The 20,545-nt window shown below is 53.4% G+C and overlaps 7 protein-coding genes across 7 annotated transcripts; 3 read left to right on the forward strand and 4 right to left on the reverse strand.

Annotated features, from left to right (window-relative positions):
• Positions 1–387: 387 nt before the first annotated feature.
• Positions 388–1,353, reverse strand: BO72DRAFT_450984 (uncharacterized protein). The gene has a single exon (XM_040945383.1). The coding sequence runs from the start codon at positions 1,279–1,281 to the stop codon at positions 544–546; it is 738 nt and encodes a 245-aa protein (XP_040798095.1). The 5' UTR covers positions 1,282–1,353; the 3' UTR covers positions 388–543.
• A 1,261-nt stretch (positions 1,354–2,614) lies between these two features.
• On the forward strand, positions 2,615–6,231 carry BO72DRAFT_435834 (AMP-binding enzyme family protein). Its single transcript, XM_040943299.1, has 2 exons — positions 2,615–4,029; positions 4,106–6,231. Exons 1-2 carry the CDS (start codon positions 2,623–2,625, stop codon positions 6,194–6,196), a joined length of 3,498 nt encoding a protein of 1,165 aa, XP_040798096.1. The 5' UTR covers positions 2,615–2,622; the 3' UTR covers positions 6,197–6,231.
• Positions 6,232–6,733: 502 nt separating this feature from the next.
• BO72DRAFT_450986 (MYG1 family protein) lies at positions 6,734–8,280 on the reverse strand. The gene is made up of 2 exons (XM_040945384.1): positions 8,147–8,280; positions 6,734–8,066 (listed from the first exon to the last, which is right to left on the reverse strand). Exons 1-2 carry the CDS (start codon positions 8,206–8,208, stop codon positions 7,046–7,048), a joined length of 1,083 nt encoding a protein of 360 aa, XP_040798097.1. The 5' UTR covers positions 8,209–8,280; the 3' UTR covers positions 6,734–7,045.
• An 875-nt stretch (positions 8,281–9,155) lies between these two features.
• Positions 9,156–11,052, forward strand: BO72DRAFT_215014 (ICE2 family protein). The gene is made up of 2 exons (XM_040939713.1): positions 9,156–9,935; positions 10,002–11,052. Exons 1-2 carry the CDS (start codon positions 9,414–9,416, stop codon positions 10,803–10,805), a joined length of 1,326 nt encoding a protein of 441 aa, XP_040798098.1. The 5' UTR covers positions 9,156–9,413; the 3' UTR covers positions 10,806–11,052.
• Positions 11,053–12,655: 1,603 nt separating this feature from the next.
• Positions 12,656–13,715, reverse strand: BO72DRAFT_215023 (endosulfine family protein). The gene is made up of 3 exons (XM_040939714.1): positions 13,518–13,715; positions 13,353–13,436; positions 12,656–13,290 (listed from the first exon to the last, which is right to left on the reverse strand). The coding sequence occupies exons 1-3, from the start codon at positions 13,551–13,553 to the stop codon at positions 12,892–12,894; spliced, it is 519 nt and encodes a 172-aa protein (XP_040798099.1). The 5' UTR covers positions 13,554–13,715; the 3' UTR covers positions 12,656–12,891.
• Positions 13,716–15,063: 1,348 nt separating this feature from the next.
• Positions 15,064–18,773, forward strand: kexA (serine-type carboxypeptidase kexA; the record flags this gene model as incomplete). The annotated part of the gene is made up of 7 exons (XM_040947070.1): positions 15,064–15,397; positions 15,567–15,677; positions 15,733–15,851; positions 15,907–15,943; positions 16,770–16,950; positions 17,022–17,382; positions 17,436–18,773. 7 exons carry the CDS (start codon positions 15,064–15,066, stop codon positions 18,771–18,773), a joined length of 2,481 nt encoding a protein of 826 aa, XP_040798100.1.
• A 121-nt stretch (positions 18,774–18,894) lies between these two features.
• Positions 18,895–20,481, reverse strand: cia1 (iron-sulfur cluster assembly protein CIA1). Its single transcript, XM_040945385.1, has one exon. It carries the CDS (start codon positions 20,306–20,308, stop codon positions 18,986–18,988), a length of 1,323 nt encoding a protein of 440 aa, XP_040798101.1. The 5' UTR covers positions 20,309–20,481; the 3' UTR covers positions 18,895–18,985.
• Between the last annotated feature and the right edge of the window lie 64 nt (positions 20,482–20,545).

The following is a 20,545-nucleotide window of genomic DNA, read 5'->3' on the forward strand; positions in this document are numbered from 1 at the left end:
TCAAGAGCATTTACCAGACCCACTGATAATCCATCTTTTGTGACGGTACCATTGTGACTAGTGCACAAATGGAGATGCGTCTCCACTGAAATGACAGGAAGGTTTAATAGTCTGGATAGTTTTTCCGACGTGTCTATCTCAGCCGCTTCCGCTACACCAGATCGGAAACCGGTATTCCGAACAGAGATGAAAGGAAGGGAGAAAAGATTATCTGTACGGAGACACGCAATGCTGAGAGAGTAATTCCTTGATTGAGGTTTCCATGAGGGCTGGAAGTCAGCAGTGTAGAAAACTAGACCTAGAAAGGCAACCTCAGTTGCATGCCCTGTGCCCGCAGTGCAGTTGGCAGCTCAGTACAATCTAAAGAAGCTTTGAATCTCATTTCCTCTCAACACGAAGAAGCCCGAATCCCATGAGAGAAAGGCATCTAACTCCAACCTGCTTTGAATATTATACTGTGAGGGAAAGCTCATCTTCAGCAACTATGATCAAGTTGAATCCCCCGCCAAACACTATATTTACTTCAAAGTCCCAACAGTTTGGTTACAGCCGTGCCAAAATGCCCTCGCCGTCCCATGGAATAATCTTCACCAATATAGTTGCCAGATCCTCCACCTTGTCGGGACTGACTGATATCTTCCACCTCCACAGTCGAGCTATGTCCCCCCTTCTGATGGTATGCGAGACTTCGAGTCCAGTTTTCCGGTAGTAATTCAAGACGGTGGGATGCGTGGTAGCGCTCGAGCCCAGCATGCGCGTCCGGAAATGGTGTGATCGATGCCCCGACGAGGGGCGCTGAAGCTGCTGCGCTTGGTGTCGCTTTTGGAACGTCTTTCTGTCCTCGCTGACAGCTGCTCGCTCCGCCGTGGCAAAGGCCTCGAGGATCATGCCCCGCTGCCGGTGGTGAGGAGAAACAAACGAGGTTCCTAGGAACCAAGACGATTCATTGCAGTCGTTTTCGTTGTCGTGGTAGGGTTCGTGGTGGCAGCGCGGGCCGTAGAGACTGGAAATCAATGCCCACTCATTCTCCCATACCGGAGTCTGGAGGGCACCATCGTCGGCTCGGGGAACAGCGATGATGACTCGAAAAGCAGGCTCGGAGAGAATTGACTTCCATTCGGCGTCGGACATGCTTGCTTCTTTTTCGTAGGATGACCCGAAGCTGTCAGGGGCTGTTTTCAGGGCGTTCAAGCGGAATTCGATGTATTTGGGACCCCATTGTTGGACACTCGCCTCGTCGTGGGGCAGGATTTCGAAGTGGTATTGCGATAGAGGGAGCATGATGCGGCGCGAATGATTGGGATCGTTGTTGTGCCTGGATCAATGATGAATCTTCCGGACAGAGCACGGGATTTTATTTTCGTCTAGCAAGTAACTTATCTATGTCCTGCATTTTACTGATCGAGCCAAAATGCTGCAGCATCAACGGAGTAGTTAGGCTCAGTTGAATCTCGTATTCAGTACTAGTACTATGTAGATCAATCTGTCAAAGTGAGCTAGCTGAATTGTCAAAGATTGTAGTAGGTGTTGTACCTTAGTATGCATTTGGACAAATGAGATCTTCGGAACTATCATAGATCGGGTAAAGATTGCCAGGTCGATCCAGCCGAGTATGCTGGTGACAAGACCGATGTTGAGGTGTTACCCGCAGTTTACATACAACAAAGCACAGTAAATATGGGATGGAGGTAGACTAATCCCATGTCACGGTACAAAATCTCTCCTTGTTACGCCACTGTACGGAATATATCTGGCTGATCTACACGAAGATCTGCATGGATCTACAATTTCAGGACTTGCCTAGGTGATCTATACTTCGCCGGGTCGCCCACAAGACCCACATCGGTCGATTGGGGATAGATAGGAAGGCAAAGAATACTTACTATTCGTGAGAACAGGTGGCTGAAGGCACGACACATCAAGAGAGCCTACGCAGGAGAATAAGGCAGCGATTGAAGCCGCAAGGGTCAGCGAGGAGGCTACGGAGCTCTTTTACCTCGATCTGCATCTAATGTGTTGATCAATGTGTCAATCGCACCAAATATTGTCACCGTCAGGTGGGGGTGGCTATTATGAGTACGAGGCACAAATACTCCGTACAGCAAGGGATATTCTCCCAGTGGATTTTCGAGTTTCATCTGGACAGGTGGGAAATGATCTGTCAGCATACCTCGAACTGACTGTTCGTGCTACAGCTCCCATTTTTGTTACATTTCCATTGCAATTTGCTTACAGCATCTCACCGCTGATTTCTATGGTCGTTTCCATGCAGCCAATATGCTTTCTTTGCATTTGTATAGCTTTGAATATAAGAGCCCCTCACCACATGTTCGCCTCGATTCAATTCCAAGCGAGCTTGGCTCCAGAATGATCAATCAATCTTTGTCTAGACTCAAGACTGCATTAATTGTGTGATTCTGAAATACTATACACAACCTACCCCTCCGCGACCCCTCCGCCCAGGAACTATTGAACTTTTAATCACCGACAATGCTGGTCATTGGCACGTGAGCCCTTAAGTCCAGTCAGTGAGTGGGCAGATCAGATAGAAGCCCATATATAAACGATTGTTCGCACCGTCCATTGATTCTCCTAATAATCCATCTTGCATGCTCATCAAGAATGGCTAACCACCCCCCTTCGTTGGCCGAAGCCTGCCATGAAAACCAGAAGGCACCAACCGCCCATTTGATTACACTTCTCGACCAAGTCGCCGACCGATTCCCCGATCATGATGCCATCAGATCCCTCCATCAGAGCCGCCTGCGCTGGACCTTTGCTCAGCTGCAGGAGAAGAGCATTCAACTCGCCGCCCGGTTATCGTCCCGAGGTGTTGGTCGTGGAAGTCGGATCGTGACCCTGATGTACAACCAAGCCCAGTGGGCACTGCTTTTCTGGGCATCGGCTCGCCTGGGTTGTCAATTTGTGCCACTAGATCCCCGGGTGCTCGATCGCGATGCACGGGATGTCTTGTTTCTCCTCGAGCAGCTGCAACCCGAAGCAATGTTTGTATCAAACGAGGCCATGGCGAATCGGATCAACCATATCACAATCGATCAAGACCATCGCCCGCTTGTTCAGTGCGTGGTCGCCGACAATGAAGAGACTGCTGTACCGGCCGGGTGGACGACGGTGTCCAACATCTTGTCGGAGCCCTTACACGACGAGCCTTCGTTGCATCGGCCCGGGAATCCCGATGATACCATACTCATCCTGTTCACGAGTGGCACCACTGCTCTTCCCAAAGGCTGTCCGCACACGACCATCTCCATCAGCGCTCAGGGGCTGGGGTTTATGTACGGGTTGGAACTAGGGCCTGGCGCGAATCTTTGCCAGCATTTACCCAATTTCCATATCTTCAATATCGCGTTCACTCTGGCGTTCTGGCTGGCCGGCGCGACTGTCATCTTCCCAAGCCTTTCTTTCGACCCACAGAGCACCTTGCAGCTGCTCGGATCCTACCAACGGGTCACCGTTCCCTGTGTCCCGGCCATGATACATGCTTTACTGAGCTGTGCGCCCCCTCAACAGAGCTCCCGCCCTTCGTTCGAAGTTCTGCTGGGTGGCGCTCCGGTGACATTGGACGTAGTGAAGCGCTGTAGAGACTTGGGGGCGACACGGGTGATGATAGGATATGGCATGACGGAGGGTATACCTTTTGTCAACACCTCTCTCGCGGAGACGCCCGTGGACCTGACGACAAGGGATGTGTCTGTTGGGAAGGTATTCTACGGCGGGCGAGCCCGGATCTGTGCCGAAGGAAGCCGCATCCCCATTCACAAGGAGGAGATCGGTGAGGTGCACCTCGGCGGTCTTCCAGTGTTCGGAGGCTATCTTGGGGGGAGGAGCAATGACTCATGCTACTGTGAGAATGGGGTGAACTGGATAGCCACCGGAGATCAGGGGTACATGGACCGTGAGGGTTATGTTTATATACTCGGCCGGTATAAAGATCTGATTATCTGCGGTGGCGAGAACATATCCCCTTTGAAAATAGAACAGTGTTTGAGCGAGGTAGATGGGATACGGGTGAGTCAGCCAGACGTAGTTTGTTCTTATCGAACGCGGTCTGGACGCAAACAGGTACTGACTGTCTGATGCCTAGGATGTGTATGTTGTCGGAACGCCAGATGCTGTGGCTGGTGAAGTGCCCGTTGCTGTGATGCGAAAAGACCCGTCAGGCCAGCTCCCAGTGAAAACAGCTCTTCAAACAATGGTCTCGAATAAACTTGGTCAATCCTTTGCGCCAGCACGCATTCTTGATCTCCAGGATGACCTCGGAAAGGACCACTATCCAACGACGACATCCGGCAAAATCCAGAAAACAGTGCTTCGAGAATGGGTGACTGAGCATCTCAATCAGATCACCGTCGACAATCCAGTCTCTTTCGGCGACGACCTGACAGCCGAATTAACGACATTATGCTCTGGCTTAACCGGTCTGGCACCTGGAGATATCGATCGAGACGCTTCTATACGGAGCTTCGCCGACAGCATGATGCAAATCCAGTTTTGCCACCTGATAGGCCAAAAGCTGCAACTGGTCGTCACGCAGATGGATTTGATCAAGTTCAACACGATAAGAAAGCTGGCGAAGCTACTCCACGAAAGAAAGCACGCCAAGGACTCTCGTTTTCGTGATACAGACTGTGCTCCTCCAGCGCAGCTCGACATGGAGCGGGCGAAACAAGTGGCCTTGTCCAAGTTGAGCGGCCTCGGATTTAGATGGGACGACGTGGAAGAGGTCGTCCCGATTGCAGACTGTGTGAAACGGACACACTACGGACACAGGCCGAACTCGTGGAACACCCGGATGTCGTGGATCGCGAGCCCATCGATCAGCGTCACAGATGTCACGGCAGCCTTGCACACCTGGCTTCAACGCCATCCACTGCTGCGGTCCACGCCGCTTACATACGATGAGAAACTAGATCTATATTTGGTCATGCGTCCCAGTGAGGATTGGATGAAACTCCAAGTTATAGACGGCGGAATGGTTGGAGATATCAACAGCGTCGAAACATATAAGCTGAATGATGCGGACTATGACCATATCGACGGGAAGGGGCCATTGTTTAGGGCTACTATTCTCAGTGTGGAGAAGCCATCAGTTGTCGGGTTGGTCATGCACCTGCACCATCTTGTGTTCGATGCCCACATCCTGTTCCGATGGTTTGAAGACCTCAAGAATCTCCTGAATCGCAAGGAACAGCTTCTCAATTTCCATCCATACCGTGACTACATCGCAGATTACCACGGGAACCGAACCGGGCCAGCAGCCCGGAGAGCGATCGACTTTCATGTGAGCAAAATCCGAGGAGTGTCGTCTGCTACCGATGCGTTCTGGCCACGGCAGATTGCACCATGCTGGCTCAAAGGTGACAACCAGGGTTGGGTCCACAGTGACCACACCCCCGGCCATCCCAGCGAGCGACCCCTTCTGGATGGCGACAAAAGCATCGGAACCAGAGGGATCACCCGCGCCGTGCATGTGCCCAAGATCTCGGAATTACAACGCAAGTTCGCGATAACACCCCCGACCATCGCGAGATGCGCCTGCGCGTTGATCAACGTGCGCATGACCGGGGCCAAAGAGGCAATCTTCGGCCTCGTGGAATCGGGCAGAACCTGGCCCTCTGCGGATGACAGTCACCCCGCGAATAGAGGCGTCGATATTCTGGAAGTCGACGGGCCTACAATCGTCCAATGTCTCAGCCGCACAACTATCACACCAGACGAAACGGCGATCCAGCTTCTGACCAGGATGCGCAAGGACCAAGACGATATCGTCTCGAATACATATGCTCCCATGGACGAGATATGCCGGAAGCTGGATGAAGCAGACTCAAAATCCTTCCTCGACATCCTCTTCCGCCAAAGCCTCAACTGGAGGATGGGGGGGTATAAAGAACACGCGTCTGATCCCATCAAGTTGGTCGAAAACATTTCTCGATCTGACTTTGGCCTCTTCTGGCTCCCGGGTATGATGGAGGGTGATCGGCTGCGGCTGAATGTGAAGTACGACGATGCGCAGCTCAGGGCAACAGATGTGTACAATATTATGACGGAGTTCCTGTGCGCCGTGGCCTGGCTGGGCGATCCCGGTAATGTGGACAAGCCTGTGTCGCAGTGCGAGTTCCAAGGTCGTGATATTGTCGACCTGGATCACGAAGGTCCGGCTCGCTTTCGGAGGTGATCATATCTGATTTGCCCTAGTCAAGTGGAAATGTGAGACAATAACTATTAACTTATCCTCGTATACGGTATGCGGACTTGGTATCATGCCCATGTGATCGTTCTCGTAGAATCCCAGGAATTGCCAGAACAATCGAGTGACCTATAAATCCTCGACGCAAAAGAGATTTGTGGGTTCAAGTTGTGCTCAAGCCACTCCCCCCCTCCCCCTTCGCAAGCCCGTATCGAAGCAGGTAGGACTTCCGCTTCACACTGAACCATCACCGTGGTTCAATTCCCAAGTGGCTCCGCACGTAAGGTACACGGTTATCACACTTGCCCGGTCACAGGTTTATCCTGCCTCAGCCTTCAGGGCATGACATCCTGAATTATGCTTTTCGAGGTGTCCTATTGACTCTCGAGGAAACCCAGACCGGGGGTACAAGTGGTTGGGAAACGCTACTGACACTGGCATTGATTCCAGTACCGCCGGTACTCAACCTATATAGACAAAGTAATAGGTATAGATCCATGCCTAATACTAATACTGATATCGATCATCTTTTCTGCCCCTTTCTACAAGCCTGATGCCGGTGGCAATAGCAACGCTCGTTGTTGTTGCCGGCCTCAACAGTGCAGGTCATTGTGAGGACCACGATGGCTGACTACATGTCGCTTGAGAGACTTGAGAGGAGCAAGAGGTCTACCCTAGCAGGGTTGCTATCAGATGATAAGCAGGGTAAACTGGACACCCTTGCATGGTGCAAATTATAGAAAATAGTGATAGAATGAATTTTCAACTTTTATATGCCTCATGAGTACCCAGATCAACTGTTCGTTAGATAAGCAAAAGTCATGCAAGAGCCCCGATCTATAGCTCCAAACCCCGGACGGCCATGGCCAGAGCACCCTCCTTGGTCTTGTGGCCACCGATGAAACCACTGGCGTGGACGAAGACCGCGCCCTCGGGGATGCGCGGCTGGCCAGACTTATCCGCCTCGGCGGCCATGACGGCATCGAGGTCGGAGTCGCGGACCCCGCGCCACGACTCGGGCAAGGGCTTGCGCGAGACGAAGCTGCCTTCGCTCTCGGAGACGCACTGCACGCGCCACTTGGAGCCCTCGGTGGCGCCCTCCGGGTACAGGACGTAGTAGGTCTGCTCGCTGCCGGAGGCGCCCTCCTGCTGCTCGAAGGTGTACAGGTGCTCCTTCCAGGGCACGCCGCCCTGGGGCAGGACGATGATGCGGCCGGAGGGGTGGACGTCGCGGCGGGAGCGGTACGCGGCGCCGACGGTGGTGCGGGCCGGCAGCCAGGAGGCGGCGGCGTGGTGCAGCTTGCGGGTGAAGACGTTGCCGATGAAGGTGCTGGCGCGGCCGAACAGGCTGTCTTCGTCCTGGGGCTCGCCCGGCGGGCTCGTGGGGTCCGGGTGGTTCATGTCGCCGACGACCGAGGCCAGCGTCACGCCGCCGTCCCGGAAGCGCTTCTGCAGGCCCGCGGCCGAGATGCCCGCCGGGTCGTAGACCGAGACCCCGTTGTCGTTCGCGTCGATCGCCTCGATGAAGTCGTTGTACAGCTTTTCGTACAGCAGTGTCACGTCCTCGTGGTCCTCGGGCAGAGACGTGTGTTGCGCGATGATGGCCCGACCGAAGTGCATGTAGACCAGACCGGCGGACGAGAGCTTGGTCTCGTGCGCCGGAAAGGTGGTCGCGAAGGTGCGCTGGTGGTGATCATAGCGGTTGCTGGAGGGGTCGTACTCGCCGCCCACATCGACGACGGTGTGGCATGTGGCCAGTTGGGCGGGATCGCGAGTTCGTACGAGGGGGGAGGCGCTGTAGGTAGGAAGGAGACGGAGAAGGTAGACAGCAAGAGCTTCGTCGGCGTGGAAGTGGCCGCTGGAGAGAAGCAGGAATTAACTTAACCGGGCCATTGCAGAAGGTGGGATGTGGGATTGAGGTGAGAACCGAGTACTTACTTGTGGGTTCCGATCAAGGGGGAAGAAGTCTTGATCTTCTTCGTGATGGTTTCTTCGGCCATTTTGAATAAGGAACGGAATCGAAGCATACACCAGAAGGAAGAAATAACGTGGTAAGAATGAAGAAGTTCCTGTCTATGATTGTCGATAGAGCCTGAGCTTCTGGAAGCCTGCCTGAGGTGTTCAGATCGAGCTAGTTAATATCAGCGAATTCCCATTGGCCGGAAGGAGCAGGGCGCTGATTTCTCTAAAGGGGAAAGCGTCGAAGTGGTAGCTCCATCACGCTAACCAGATTGGACAAGTACTTAGGGCTAAGCACCTAAGAGCCTAGCATGTGATTGCAGCCTGAGGCTTGCATATTCTGTAATATGGTTTGTCGACGTTGTCTTTATCTGACAGGCATAATTACGTCGATTCCACATCCTTCCCCCCTCTCCAGGCTCCATGAACCTTAATGTCGGGACTGTTGACGTCCAGTTGCATTTCGGCGCAATCACAGGATCCCCTAGCGAACGCTCGATCACCTTCTACATGGGTACTGTGGTGATAATCTTCTGGAGATGAGATCATATACAGCCGATCTTTCCACCAACTGACCGCTACTTGCATCCGCCTGGACGCCACCGCCTGCCAGTTGAAGCTGGGTCGGATACGCTAAACCGCCAAATTGCGAGCAATTCTTACGTTTGCTCGTTGCGGTTGCTGTTGCTGGGCTGCCTGTCACTCCCCCCCCTTTTTCCCTTTTCCTCATCCTGTATCCTTCTCCTCGTCTTTATCTCATCCTGCCCGATTCATTGCATTGCAGCCGTTAAGCTTTGGTGCTTCAGTACGTAAGTGGATTGTTTGACCAGGAGTTTCATTCGTCCATCAGCACGTGCCACGTGAATTCGATCCATCCATCATTCCGTCCCGCTTGGGAGATAAGATCGTTTTTCAAAAGACTACTGCACTGAAAACGAAACGAGAAAAAAAAATTGAAAATTCAATCCAAAAGACAGTGACGAGATTCATCCCACTCGTTCCCCCAGCAAGATTCAAGAAAAGTCGGACGGACAGACCAGCAAGACAAAGGACGGCACGCAATCAACCAGCCTTCATGTATTCTTACTAAAGACTCCCCTCCCTCCTCCCCGTCCGTGTTGTCTACCAAATCTCCTACCTTGAGACCATCTGTCGAAAAGAGCGCGTCTACACCCCTCTCTCCCCTCCTCTTTACCCTCTTTCTGCCTTTTCTTCTTCTCGTTTCCCCTTCTTGTCGTCTTGTCCGATGTGGCTCTTCCGCGCCATCTCGTCGGGACTCTTCCTGACCGTCACGGTCGCATCCATCCCTCTCGCGTTCGATGTGGGTGGAAAGACATGCGGTCTGGCCTATTCGCTTTCCCTCGCGACCTTTTACTTTCTGTTCTCACTCCTGCGACTTTCCACCCCCGATCGGTCCTGGATCCGCTCCTCCCTGGTTGTCATCATCAGCTCTACGCAGTGGCTTATAATCCCGATCCTGCTTATCTGGTCGCTCAACCGCTTCTCTATCGATAATGACAACGCGGCTTCATGGGTGGAACGGACCTTCACCGGCAAGAGGGCCCACGACTCCTCCATTCAGGAGTGGGTGTTTGGTCCGGATGGTTTGGCGGAATCGGTGACGATTGGCAACTGGGATAAACTCTTGAGATGGTCGACACCGGTATTCCAGCTGGTGGAAGGTTTCTGCAGTTTACTCGTCATACAAGCTGCAGGGCAAATCACTCGGTGGCTTGTGAACCGCGGCGGGCGCAGTGATAGTTGGATGGTACGTACACGTCACTCTGAAGTGCTTGATGCATGCAACGATAAAATGCTAATCATAATCCGCCAGATTGGTCTCTTGGTTTTATCCGCCTCAATCATATCCAGCTCCGTGTATTTCCTCTGGCGTGTTATGCAGTTCCCGGAAATTTCCAATGTGGATGCGGCTCTAATTGGTGTCTCCATAACATGCGCGGTGATCTTGTGCGCCTGGGGTATTGGTAGCGGCCGGGGAAATCCAGTGGAGAGTTCCTTGCTATTTGCCTACATTGTGCTCTGCCTCTACCAGATCTTCACAGACTACAAACCCTCTCACCCTCTGGAACAAGCGCCCTCTCCTGCTCAAGCCGGGGATTTCCCGCCGCTACCACCGATCATCATGGAGTCGTACACCACTCTGATGCATGCATTGTCCACCCTGCCTTCAATCATCCACGCCTTGTTCAATGTTATCACCGCAGTCTTTGGCGCCGTGACTCCCTCCGTGTTAGTCTCGCTTACCTACCGGATCCTGGTGCTGTACGCGTCCACTCGAATCATTCCCGCAGTTCGCGAATCTGGCGCTCGCGCCTTGTCGCAAGAAGCCTCGTTGGACGACTCCGATGCCGCCGGCCAATTCCTCGGTTTCCTCAGCTACTTCTCCCCCTCGATTCTCATCGCCGTGTACACCAGCCTTCTGATGCAGCACTTCGCTCTGACATCTCAAGCAATGGGTGGCAATGGTGAATGGTGGAGCAGCCAAGGCGGTGGCGGCGGCAACCTCTGGCGCTGGATCAACCTTGCCTGCACGATGGGCTTGTACGCTGTTGAGCTCTACCTCGGCGAGAACGATGATCTAGATACCGGCTTGGCTGGTCACTGGAAGACCGACTGAGCGGTACACGGCGAATCGCAATTTCATGTCAAATTTATCAACCATGCGGAGACTCGTGGTAGACACTCGCAGCGTCCTTGATTCGTCCCTAAGCTAGGCTACCACCGATGTTCATTTATGCATATCCTCCAGCTAGGGTTTCTTCAGCATGCTGGCTGCCCTAGGCCAGCAACGCCATCGAACGCTCCTCGCTTGTTAGCCGCTTGTTAGCCGGGTTGGAGGAATACCAAGGATCATCTCGCAGAAGCAGCTACGAAGCGTGCCCGCGACTTCACATGCCTATCAGTCGTCCTTGCACCTTGCGTTTCCTCTCACCCTGCAAGGCATTACATTATTCCTTGGCCACCCCACGAATGGTGCTCGTCATGGAGGGACGGACACTGTCCCCGTGGACTTCGTAATCAACAACACAGTTCCAGCATGATTTAGGATCCATCACCAGGTCTCCATACCAGGGGGCGGTCCAGTTCAAGTACACCGCGCGGTTCGGACGATGCCAACCACCCCACTCAACAGATTCCCTGGGCCGTACCCACTCCGGACCGCCTCCTCTGTTTCTTCCCTCCGATACGCCTCACTCTATCCTTATCTTTGGCCTATCCACATCTCTTATGATCCCATCTCCGATTATTGCTATTATACCCATTCTTCCCAGTCTAGCGCCTTTCTGCTACACTACTTCCTGTGATTTTTTTTTCAATTCTTTTTTTGTGTTTGCTCATCAATGCTCTCCGACTTACCCTTCCTTGTCATTCTTAGCTTTTGATTCTTGAAAACTGTTTGCACTAGATGGAGAATCTTATACCCCCAACTTGCTCTTCACGGTGACAGGTTTTTTTTTTTTTTTTTTTTTTTTTTTTTTTTTTTTTTTTTTTTTTTTTTTTTTTTCTTTCTTCTTCGGTCCCTCCCCCTCTTTTTCTTTTTTTTTTTTCTTTTTTTTTTTTTTTTTTTTTTTTTTTTTTTTTTTTCCTTCTTCTTTGACCTTTTTTTTCTCTTCGCCTCTATAGCGACATCTTGTTCATTCCCTTATCTTGTTCCTTTCCTGCTCCTGCTGAGCTCGAGTACCATATTTAGCGGTTTTTCAAGCTCCGTCGCAAATCAGACTTGAAATCTATGAGAAGGGTGACTCTTTCCTCTCTTTCCTTTCTGCAGTACAAGTAGCATATACGAAGTACCTCCCAAAACCGCACTTCCGGGATTTGGGAGTGGTTACCTAGTGAAGAGTACGGGTAGTACACAGCCAATGAGTACAATTTAGGATGGCGAGACGCCAGAAATTGGAAAGCGGCTAGAACGACAAACAGACCGAAGGTGAGTAAAGAGGTAGGTAGTCAATGGCCCAAACTCGTAATGTCCACAAAGGTAAGTTCAATGTAGTCGTTACCACGCCGGATCTAAACACACCTTCAGGGAGGAGAGTAGATGCATTAAAGCACGGCAAACATACACGCATCAGATACGACGTGTTCCTGGTTCTTGAGCGCAAGCTAAAGGCATAGAACATTTCGTGCTTATGAGGTAGAACGGAGACACGAGGCAGACTCTTCGTACCCGGAATAATCTTCCAATATAGACAACGAACTGAAGGAGAGAACAGGAAGACTGATTGCGTCATTTCGTGATGGTTGAGACACTCCACTTAGCGCGAGCATGCTGGATACTCATACTGTGGACGCACAGAGCTGCTGAAGCAGGCTATGATCGACAGACGGAGAGGATCCCACCCGAAACTGGTCAGCTCGTCTTTGCCACAGATTAGTGGGCGAGTGCTATAGCATGCAGTCACTTCAGCCTGGTGGCTCAACCTTCCACTTTCTTTTCACTTTGTGTCAGGCAGAATCCATCCGAAAGGCAAAAGATAAGAGAAAGGGAAAAAAAAATAATGATCAATGATAAGGTCGTAAATACATCGGAATGTCAAGAAACAACGTGACGTGGGAATCCATGGCGCCAGAACACTCTTTTAAATACCACCGACCACCGGGACGGAATTAACAAAAGATATACGAAGGAAGAGATGTAACCAAATAAAGGATGACATGAAAGTAATGAGATCATGATAAGGGACCGGGGGGGGGGGAATCATTTATTGACGGATGGGAACACCCCCTCGAGCCGGAGGTGGGCTCACGCTGCCGGCATCGGTGGGATCCTGGGATGCGACTGCATCGAGGTTGTTTCCATCGGCCTCATCGACGCTGGTTCCTCGTTGCAGGAAGCTGGCCTCTTTGACGGGGCTGCGGCTCTGGAATCCGATGGAGCCGGGATGGCCGCTGATACTACCGGGGACCTGCTGGCCGCCCTGGGCGCTGATGCTGCCCCCATTGCCGGCAGCGGCGGGGTTGTTGGCGCCGGGGGAGGTGGCAGTCAGGTGAGGGATGTTCTCGGGCACGGGGTGTTGGGAGCCGATGTTGGTGACGCCGACATCTGAGGCTTTGCCGGCTTTGCTGAGGGCGTAATCGCCTGAGTCGAAGTATTTCCGCTCCTGTAGGGCATGAGAGTTAGCCATGGGGAGTGGTTGAGTCGGGTGTGTTGGGACGAGCATACCTTCAGCTTGTTCTGCAGGAGATCCTTCTTGTTAGGCATCTTGCCGTAGAGACGAAGCAGGCGTTGCTCATCGGGGCTCAGCGACTTGAGAAGAGATGATTGTTAGTTGCAGCCTGACGGGGAAAGATTGCGATAACCCAAGATAGATCTGGGCGGAGAGCGTACGCTGGTATCGATCTTATTCTGCTGATGGGGATTCATTATGAATGATTGTGGTTTTGTTTTGGTTGGTTGTAGAACGGATGAAACAGGAAATGGAAGAAGAAAAGTAGGTTGAGAGAAAGGAGAAGAAGCAAAGGAAGAAGGTGCAGACGAAGGAGGGGGGGGGGGGAGTTAATACGGATTGAGTTGAGGTAAGTTGAGGTGAGTTGAGGTGGACAACGGAGATGGAGGGAGTGAGTGATGGAGTGATTGAGTGGTGCGGGTATTTAGTATTGGGAGGGAGTGTCGTCAGGAAACCCCACCACCTCCAGCGGGGAGCAAACTGTAAGTAGTATGTAGGTAGGCAGGCAGGTAAAGGTATAGATCACAGCTTCCTCTGCACAGGCTGCAGGAGATGAGATGTAAGAAAGTTAGACCGGAAAAGGAAACAGATGAAGAGAATCTTGTTACAAAAGGAATGAGAGTAAATAGGAACAGGAGAGTGTTTGAGGGATAAGCGTTTGAAGGTGAGGGGAAGGAGAAGAAGGAAATGTAGAGGGAGAGAGAGAGAAAGTATCCATGATGGACTATGGAATAAGTCTATTGGTATCAGTCGGTATGGACGGGTAATGGTATGGTCATCGGCTGGCGGAGAGCGTACGACATCGGGCGGTGACCGCCCTGTAATCAGCCCCCGTGTTCCACCACTTCCTACCCACTAATCCTCTCAGAGACGAGGATCCAACGATCTGAGCAGGAAGGAGTCTGCATTCAGCCTAGCGCCATGGAGCTGCAGACGGTCTCCACCTCGAATGGTGACCGAACAATACAGTATTTGTTTCACTCGATCTGACCAACGCCTCATTATCGGGGAAGATCAGGCACTTGTCGTTCGATAATTTGCTGCATGCTGAGGACCAGGGGGTGAAATAGGTATGGAATGCTTAAATTAAGATACAATGTGTCTCAAATCCTAAGATTCTAAGCAAGTGATGAGCGTGCCCTTAATGACTTGACACTAAGGATATGCTAGCCTAGACGGTGCTTTCAAATGCAGGGACAGTATACTAGACTCAACTTGCTGCCCCGTTAGGCACAAAGGGCGCAAAAAGAGAATAGTAAAATTGAACCTAACGAACTAGTAGAGTGAATAGTCCTCCAATGTTCATTTGATGAAATGTTCATTGCAAGGTCACCGGGTTGCTCAACTTCGACCGACGGTTGAATTGAAGAGGAAACCTCAGTCATTCAGTCAGTCAGTCAGTGTATGCAATCGGCCGTATCGATCTGTATCCGACTCTATGATGAATTCTGCTTTTTTTCCTTCTGCCCCTCCACAATCTGATATTGCTCACCATCCAGCCTTTTCGCACCGTTTACCACCGTGGTATCAATTAGTAATAGCTGCAAGCTTTCCATCTCTCAGTTCTAGGCTAATTTTGGGTCTTAAGAACCGGTGAATCCGAGCCTGCACGGTGTCACAAGAGGTTCCTGAAACCCCACACTATAACCGACATCACGCTCATTGTCCGCGGGCCAGACCGACTTGGACGCTTTCATTTGGACCAACATGAGTGATCAAACCTCCTCCTCGGGTCCTGTGACCATCGTGGTCGAGCATCTGGACCCCGAATTGGGCGCTTGGTCCGCTCTAGAGTATGGCTGCATTGCCCGTGAAGCGCATGCCTCGGGGAGCAGATTTCTGCTCAGCTCCGTGCCCACCTCCCTGCAGATGTCGGAGGATCTGGCGGCCACCCCAGGCCTCAACGTCGAGCACCGCAGTGTGGAGGAGATTTTTGCGGACCGCAAGTCTCGGGTCTGCCTGTTGGACCCTTCCGCCAAGGTTGAGTTGAGCCCCGCTGATGCAGAGACGTTCGATGTCTTCCTCTTCGGTGGTATCCTGGGTGAGGCGCCTTTTTTGCGGTCTTTCGGGTCTTCCCCGGAGATTGGCTCAATCCATTGTTCTGCTGGCTGACTCAAAGGATTCTCTTGTTCGGTCATTAGGCGATGATCCACCTCGCGGTATGTTTCTTGGATGTAGAGCAGATTCATCATGATACTGACCCGAAGCAGATCGCACCTCGGAGTTGAGAAAGAAGGGCTATGCTGGCCGTAGACTAGGACCTGTGCAAATGACCACGGATACAGCTGTGCGCGTTACTCGCCTAGTTGTGCACGATAAGAGTCAGTCCTCGACTGCGAGTTTGCATGGCTAAAATGAAGACTGACATCTACGCAGTTCCTTTGGAGGAGATCAAATACGTTGACCACCCCGAGATCCTTATCAACGAGCACGAACGGACCGAGATGCCCTTCCGCTATGTTGTGGACAAGGATGGACAGCCCATCATGCCTCCGGTGAGCTTGCTTCTTTCTCATCATGCCTTGACTGCGCCGCAACTAACATTCTCAGGGCATGGTGGACTTGATCAAGAAAGACGCCGACCAGGGTATTGATGATCTCATCTGAGTCGAGTAGAAGATCGACCGAAGATTGTAGCTCTCAATGAAGGCGCAGGGACAAACAAATCCATTCAGCTTGGAATGAAAACGCTCGAGCGATGCTGGAATAGATCTGCATTAATCCTGGAGTGCACTGTACCAAATGTCATCGCGATGGATGAATCGGGCGAATGTAACTCAGATTGTCAACGGTAGTCAACTTCTACGATGGACAATACAATACTCTTTATTGAGGGCTCGAATGATAACAACTACTCTGAAATTTCTCACACAAGATCATGCTATGTGGAAGAGTGTAAGGCAGCAGCTGGTCTATAGAGACCCCAAAGTGGTAAGAGTAAGTCCCGTAAGTAACGATACGGACGATACCCGCCCGTTCGGGCCACGCCATCCATTCGTCTCCGTCTCCGTCTCAGCCGCCTTGGACTTCCTCCATCTCTCCTCCATCTTCCTCCTCGTCTCGTCTATTACCTTCCACCTCTTCCCTTGGTGTTATCCGGCTCTCCTGCCTTTTTCCAAATCGCTCCGGGAAGGGTGTTTGACAGCTTCCCGTTCATTCGTCTACACCCTTTCTCTGTGTGATCACATCCGTCACCATCGCCAGTCACCACCTCCTCCCTTTATCTCCGGAGCTCCGCCTCGACCGGGTAGAGATTCGGTCTCAGTCAGCACGCGCCGGAACTGGACACTTTGATCAATGAGTCCTTGAGCGCTGACACGAGTCCACTCGGGACCTATTCAATCCATCCTTGCGACGACCCGTCAATACTTTCCTTGTTGGAACACCCCCTTCCACCCTGCACCTTATCACAGTCCCCGAAATGTTCCCCTTATCGTCCCGCGGGGGCACCTCCCTCACCAAGATGTCGACATGGGCACTGTCGACGCTCCTTCTACTGAGTCCCGCCATTGTCTCGGCCAAGTCGGCGGCTGACTACTATATCCATTCTCTTCCGGGTGCACCGGACGGTCCGCTGCTGAAAATGCACGCTGGGTGAGCTACTCCGCTCCAACGTTTGTCGCATTCCATCAACCAGAACTAACCCCTATCTCTCTCCGGCTTAGGCACGTTGAGGTCGACGCCCAGAGCAATGGACATCTCTTCTTCTGGCACTATCAGAATCGGCACATCGCCAATCGTCAACGCACCGTGGTGTGGCTGAATGGCGGGCCTGGGTGTTCCTCGATGGACGGAGCGCTGATGGAAATTGGCCCATATCGACTGAAGGACAACCACACCCTCGAATATAATGAGGGCTCCTGGGACGAGTTCGCCAATCTGCTTTTTGTCGATAACCCGGTCGGAACGGGCTTCAGCTACGTCAACACTGACAGCTATATTCACGAGCTCGACACGATGGCGGCGCAGTTTGTGGTGTTCTTGGAGGAGTGGTTCAAGCTCTTTCCGGAGTACGAGAGCGATGATGTATGTTCCCCGGTCTCAACTTATTGAGGTGTTGCGTTTCTTACGGTCGATAGATCTACCTTGCGGGCGAGTCCTACGCCGGACAACATATCCCCTATATCGCGAAGGCCATGCAAGAACGGAACAAGAACGTCTCCAACTCCAACACCGCGCAGTGGCAGCTAAAGGGTCTTCTTATCGGCAACGGGTGGATCGCCCCCGAGGAACAGTACATGTCCTACTTGCCGTTCGCCTACGAAGAGGGGCTTATCGAGGAAGGCAGCTCGGCGGCCAAGGAACTCGAAGTGCTGCAGTCCGTCTGCCAGTCACGATTGGAAGCGGGCAAGAACAGAATCCACGTCAACGACTGCGAGAAGATTCTGAATGGCATTTTGGATAAGACGATTGTCAACAACCAGTGCTACAACATGTATGACATCCGTTTGCGCGACAGCTTGGACGCCTGCGGAATGAATTGGCCGACGGACTTGGTGGATGTGAAGCCCTATCTACAGCGGGAGGACGTGGTGGCAGCTCTGCACATCGACCCGGCGAAGAAGTCAGGCTGGACCGAGTGTTCCGGCGCGGTCAGCAGCAACTTCAACCCTCAGAGATCCGTGCCATCCGTCCGACTCCTGCCCGAGCTCCTGGAATCCGGCGTGGAGATTCTCCTGTTCAGCGGCGAGAAGGACTTAATCTGCAACCACGTCGGCACCGAGCAACTGATCAACAACCTGAAATGGGGCGGCGGTACGGGGTTCGAGACCTCGCCGGGTGTGTGGGCGCCCCGACACGACTGGACCTTCGAGGGCGAGCCGACGGGCATCTATCAATACGCGCGCAACCTGACCTACGTGCTGATCTACAACTCCAGCCACATGGTGCCGTACGACCTGCCCCGGCAGACGCGGGACATGCTGGACCGGTTCATGAACGTGGACATCGCCAGCATCGGGGGCAACCCGACGGATTCGCGCATTGACGGCGAGAAGCTGCCGCAGACCTCGGTGGGCGGCCACCCCAACAGCACCGCGGCCGAGGAGCAGGAGAAGCAGCGCCTCAAGGAGACGGAGTGGAAGGCGTATGCCAAGTCCGGCGAGGCCGTCCTCGTGGTGGTGATCATTGGGGTGATCGTGTGGGGTTTCTTCATCTGGCGCAGCCGCCAGCGACACCACGGCTACCGGGGCGTGATGCAGAAGAACATGAGCAGCAGCAGCTCGGTGCTGGAGCGGTTCCAGAACAAGCGCACGGGCGGCGATGTCGAGGCGGGCGACTTTGACGAATCGGAGTTGGATGACCTGCACTCGCCAGGTCTGGACCGGGAGCATTATTCGGTGGGCGAGGACAGTGACGAGGAGGAGCGGGGCGAACATGGCCAGCAATCGGCGGCGCGGGGAGGTGATCATTTATGATTCCTTGTTACTTGATTGAACCTTTTTGGTGTTTGTTTCAAAACTGATCATCATGGATTCTTTGTGGACATACTGGAGTTTATGTATTGGAGCTTAGAATTGTTCTTCCGTGCTTTTGTGGTGGGCTGTATAGCTGGGAGGATGACTACTCTCAGCAGAGACTTTTCTCTATATCGAAAGTCTATACCTATAACCTATAACACATGCACCCATCACTGCTGCACCGTCCACACCTTGACACTGCCATCATCAGCCGTCGTGATGAGCACCTCCTCCTCCTTAGAGGGATCGCGACCCCGATCCGCCCGCTTCGCCCACGCCACATGATTGATCTCGTAGATGCCATGCGCGCCATTGAGGACTGCAACGACCACCCACTCCGTCGGGGGGAGCAGCGACAGCGCCACCTTGGGATCCTCCTTAACCTGTGCATCATCAACCCGCCTCTCCTCATAAACCACGACCCTCCCATCCGCGCCAACCGAAGCAACCAAGCCAGTCCTCCGACTCCACGCCACCGAATAGACGGCCAAATCATGCACCAAGGGCAACACCGCCTCCTCCTCCCAGACCTCATCCAACCCCGTCGGCCGGATAATACTGGGCATATTGCCGGCCCCCAACTCCGTCGTCATCCCCAACTTGGGCTGCCTCCTCCACACCCTAACCGAGCGATCATCCGAGCACGAGATAATCCTCGGCCCGGACAACGCCCTCACCTCCTCTCCACCCTCCCCGGAAGGGGAAGACACCCCGACCGCAAGACCCTCAAACTCGACCCCCCAGACCGTGCCCGCATGGCCCCGCAAACAAGCGACCTGGCCCCAATCATCCAGATCCTCGCGCCACACGCGGATGGTATCATCGTAGCTGCCACTGACCAGACACTCCTCGGCGGGGTGCCACGCGACGCACTTGACGTCGCCCTCGTGCTCCTGCATCACCGCCACGGTCTCGAAGTTGTTGTCCCCGTCGTCCAGGTCCTCCCAGATCCAGATGGACTTGTCGCGCGAGCAGGTCGCCAGCAGCAGCCCGGAGGCCGACCACGCCACCGATTTGACTTCGCTGTCGTGGCCGTCGAGTAGCACGGCGAAGCGCCATTCTTCGTCGTCCTCGTCGTCGTTGGCCTCGGGGATATCTTCCGATGGGTCGGGGTTGGAGGTCGATGTGCCCCACGCGGCGTCCCCATCCTCATCCCCCTGTGATTGCGGGTGGATTTGGGAGGAGGTGTAGTTGTCCCACCGCCGCCAGATCCCCGCCGTCGCATCGAACGAGCCGCTGGCTAGCACGCTCTCCCCCGTCACGTGCGGCTTCCACGCCGCGGTGCGCACGCTGCGCTTGTGCCCGCCGGTGATCGTCGACAGCAACCGGAAGTTGGTGAGCGAGTAGATCCGGATGGTCTTGTCGGCGCTGCAGGTCGCGACGATGGGGAGGCGCGGGTGCGGGGCCGTTTGCCAGGTGCGCTCTTGCGAGGGGGGGTCCAGCGTCGAGAGCGGGGTGAGCGTGTACGGGGGCGGGGTTGGTGGGTTGGGCATTTTGATTTGCTTTTGGCCCTTGTATTGGGGTACAAAGTAGGTAGGGTATGTTCGGATTGGAGATTGTCGTGGTGGAGGGGTGGTGTAAACTTCAATGAGGTTCGTTCAAAAGAAGTGAGCTAAGCTGGAAATCTGCCGATTGCTACAGCAGCGGCGGCGGCGGCGGCGGCGGGGGAGGCAGGCGGAGCGCAGCGGGCGGAGGCGGTACGTATACATCTCTCTTACCGCCTGCTTTGT

Source organism: Aspergillus fijiensis, assembly GCF_003184825.1.
Source record: "Aspergillus fijiensis CBS 313.89 unplaced genomic scaffold BO72scaffold_52, whole genome shotgun sequence".
NCBI lineage: Eukaryota > Fungi > Ascomycota > Eurotiomycetes > Eurotiales > Aspergillaceae > Aspergillus > Aspergillus fijiensis.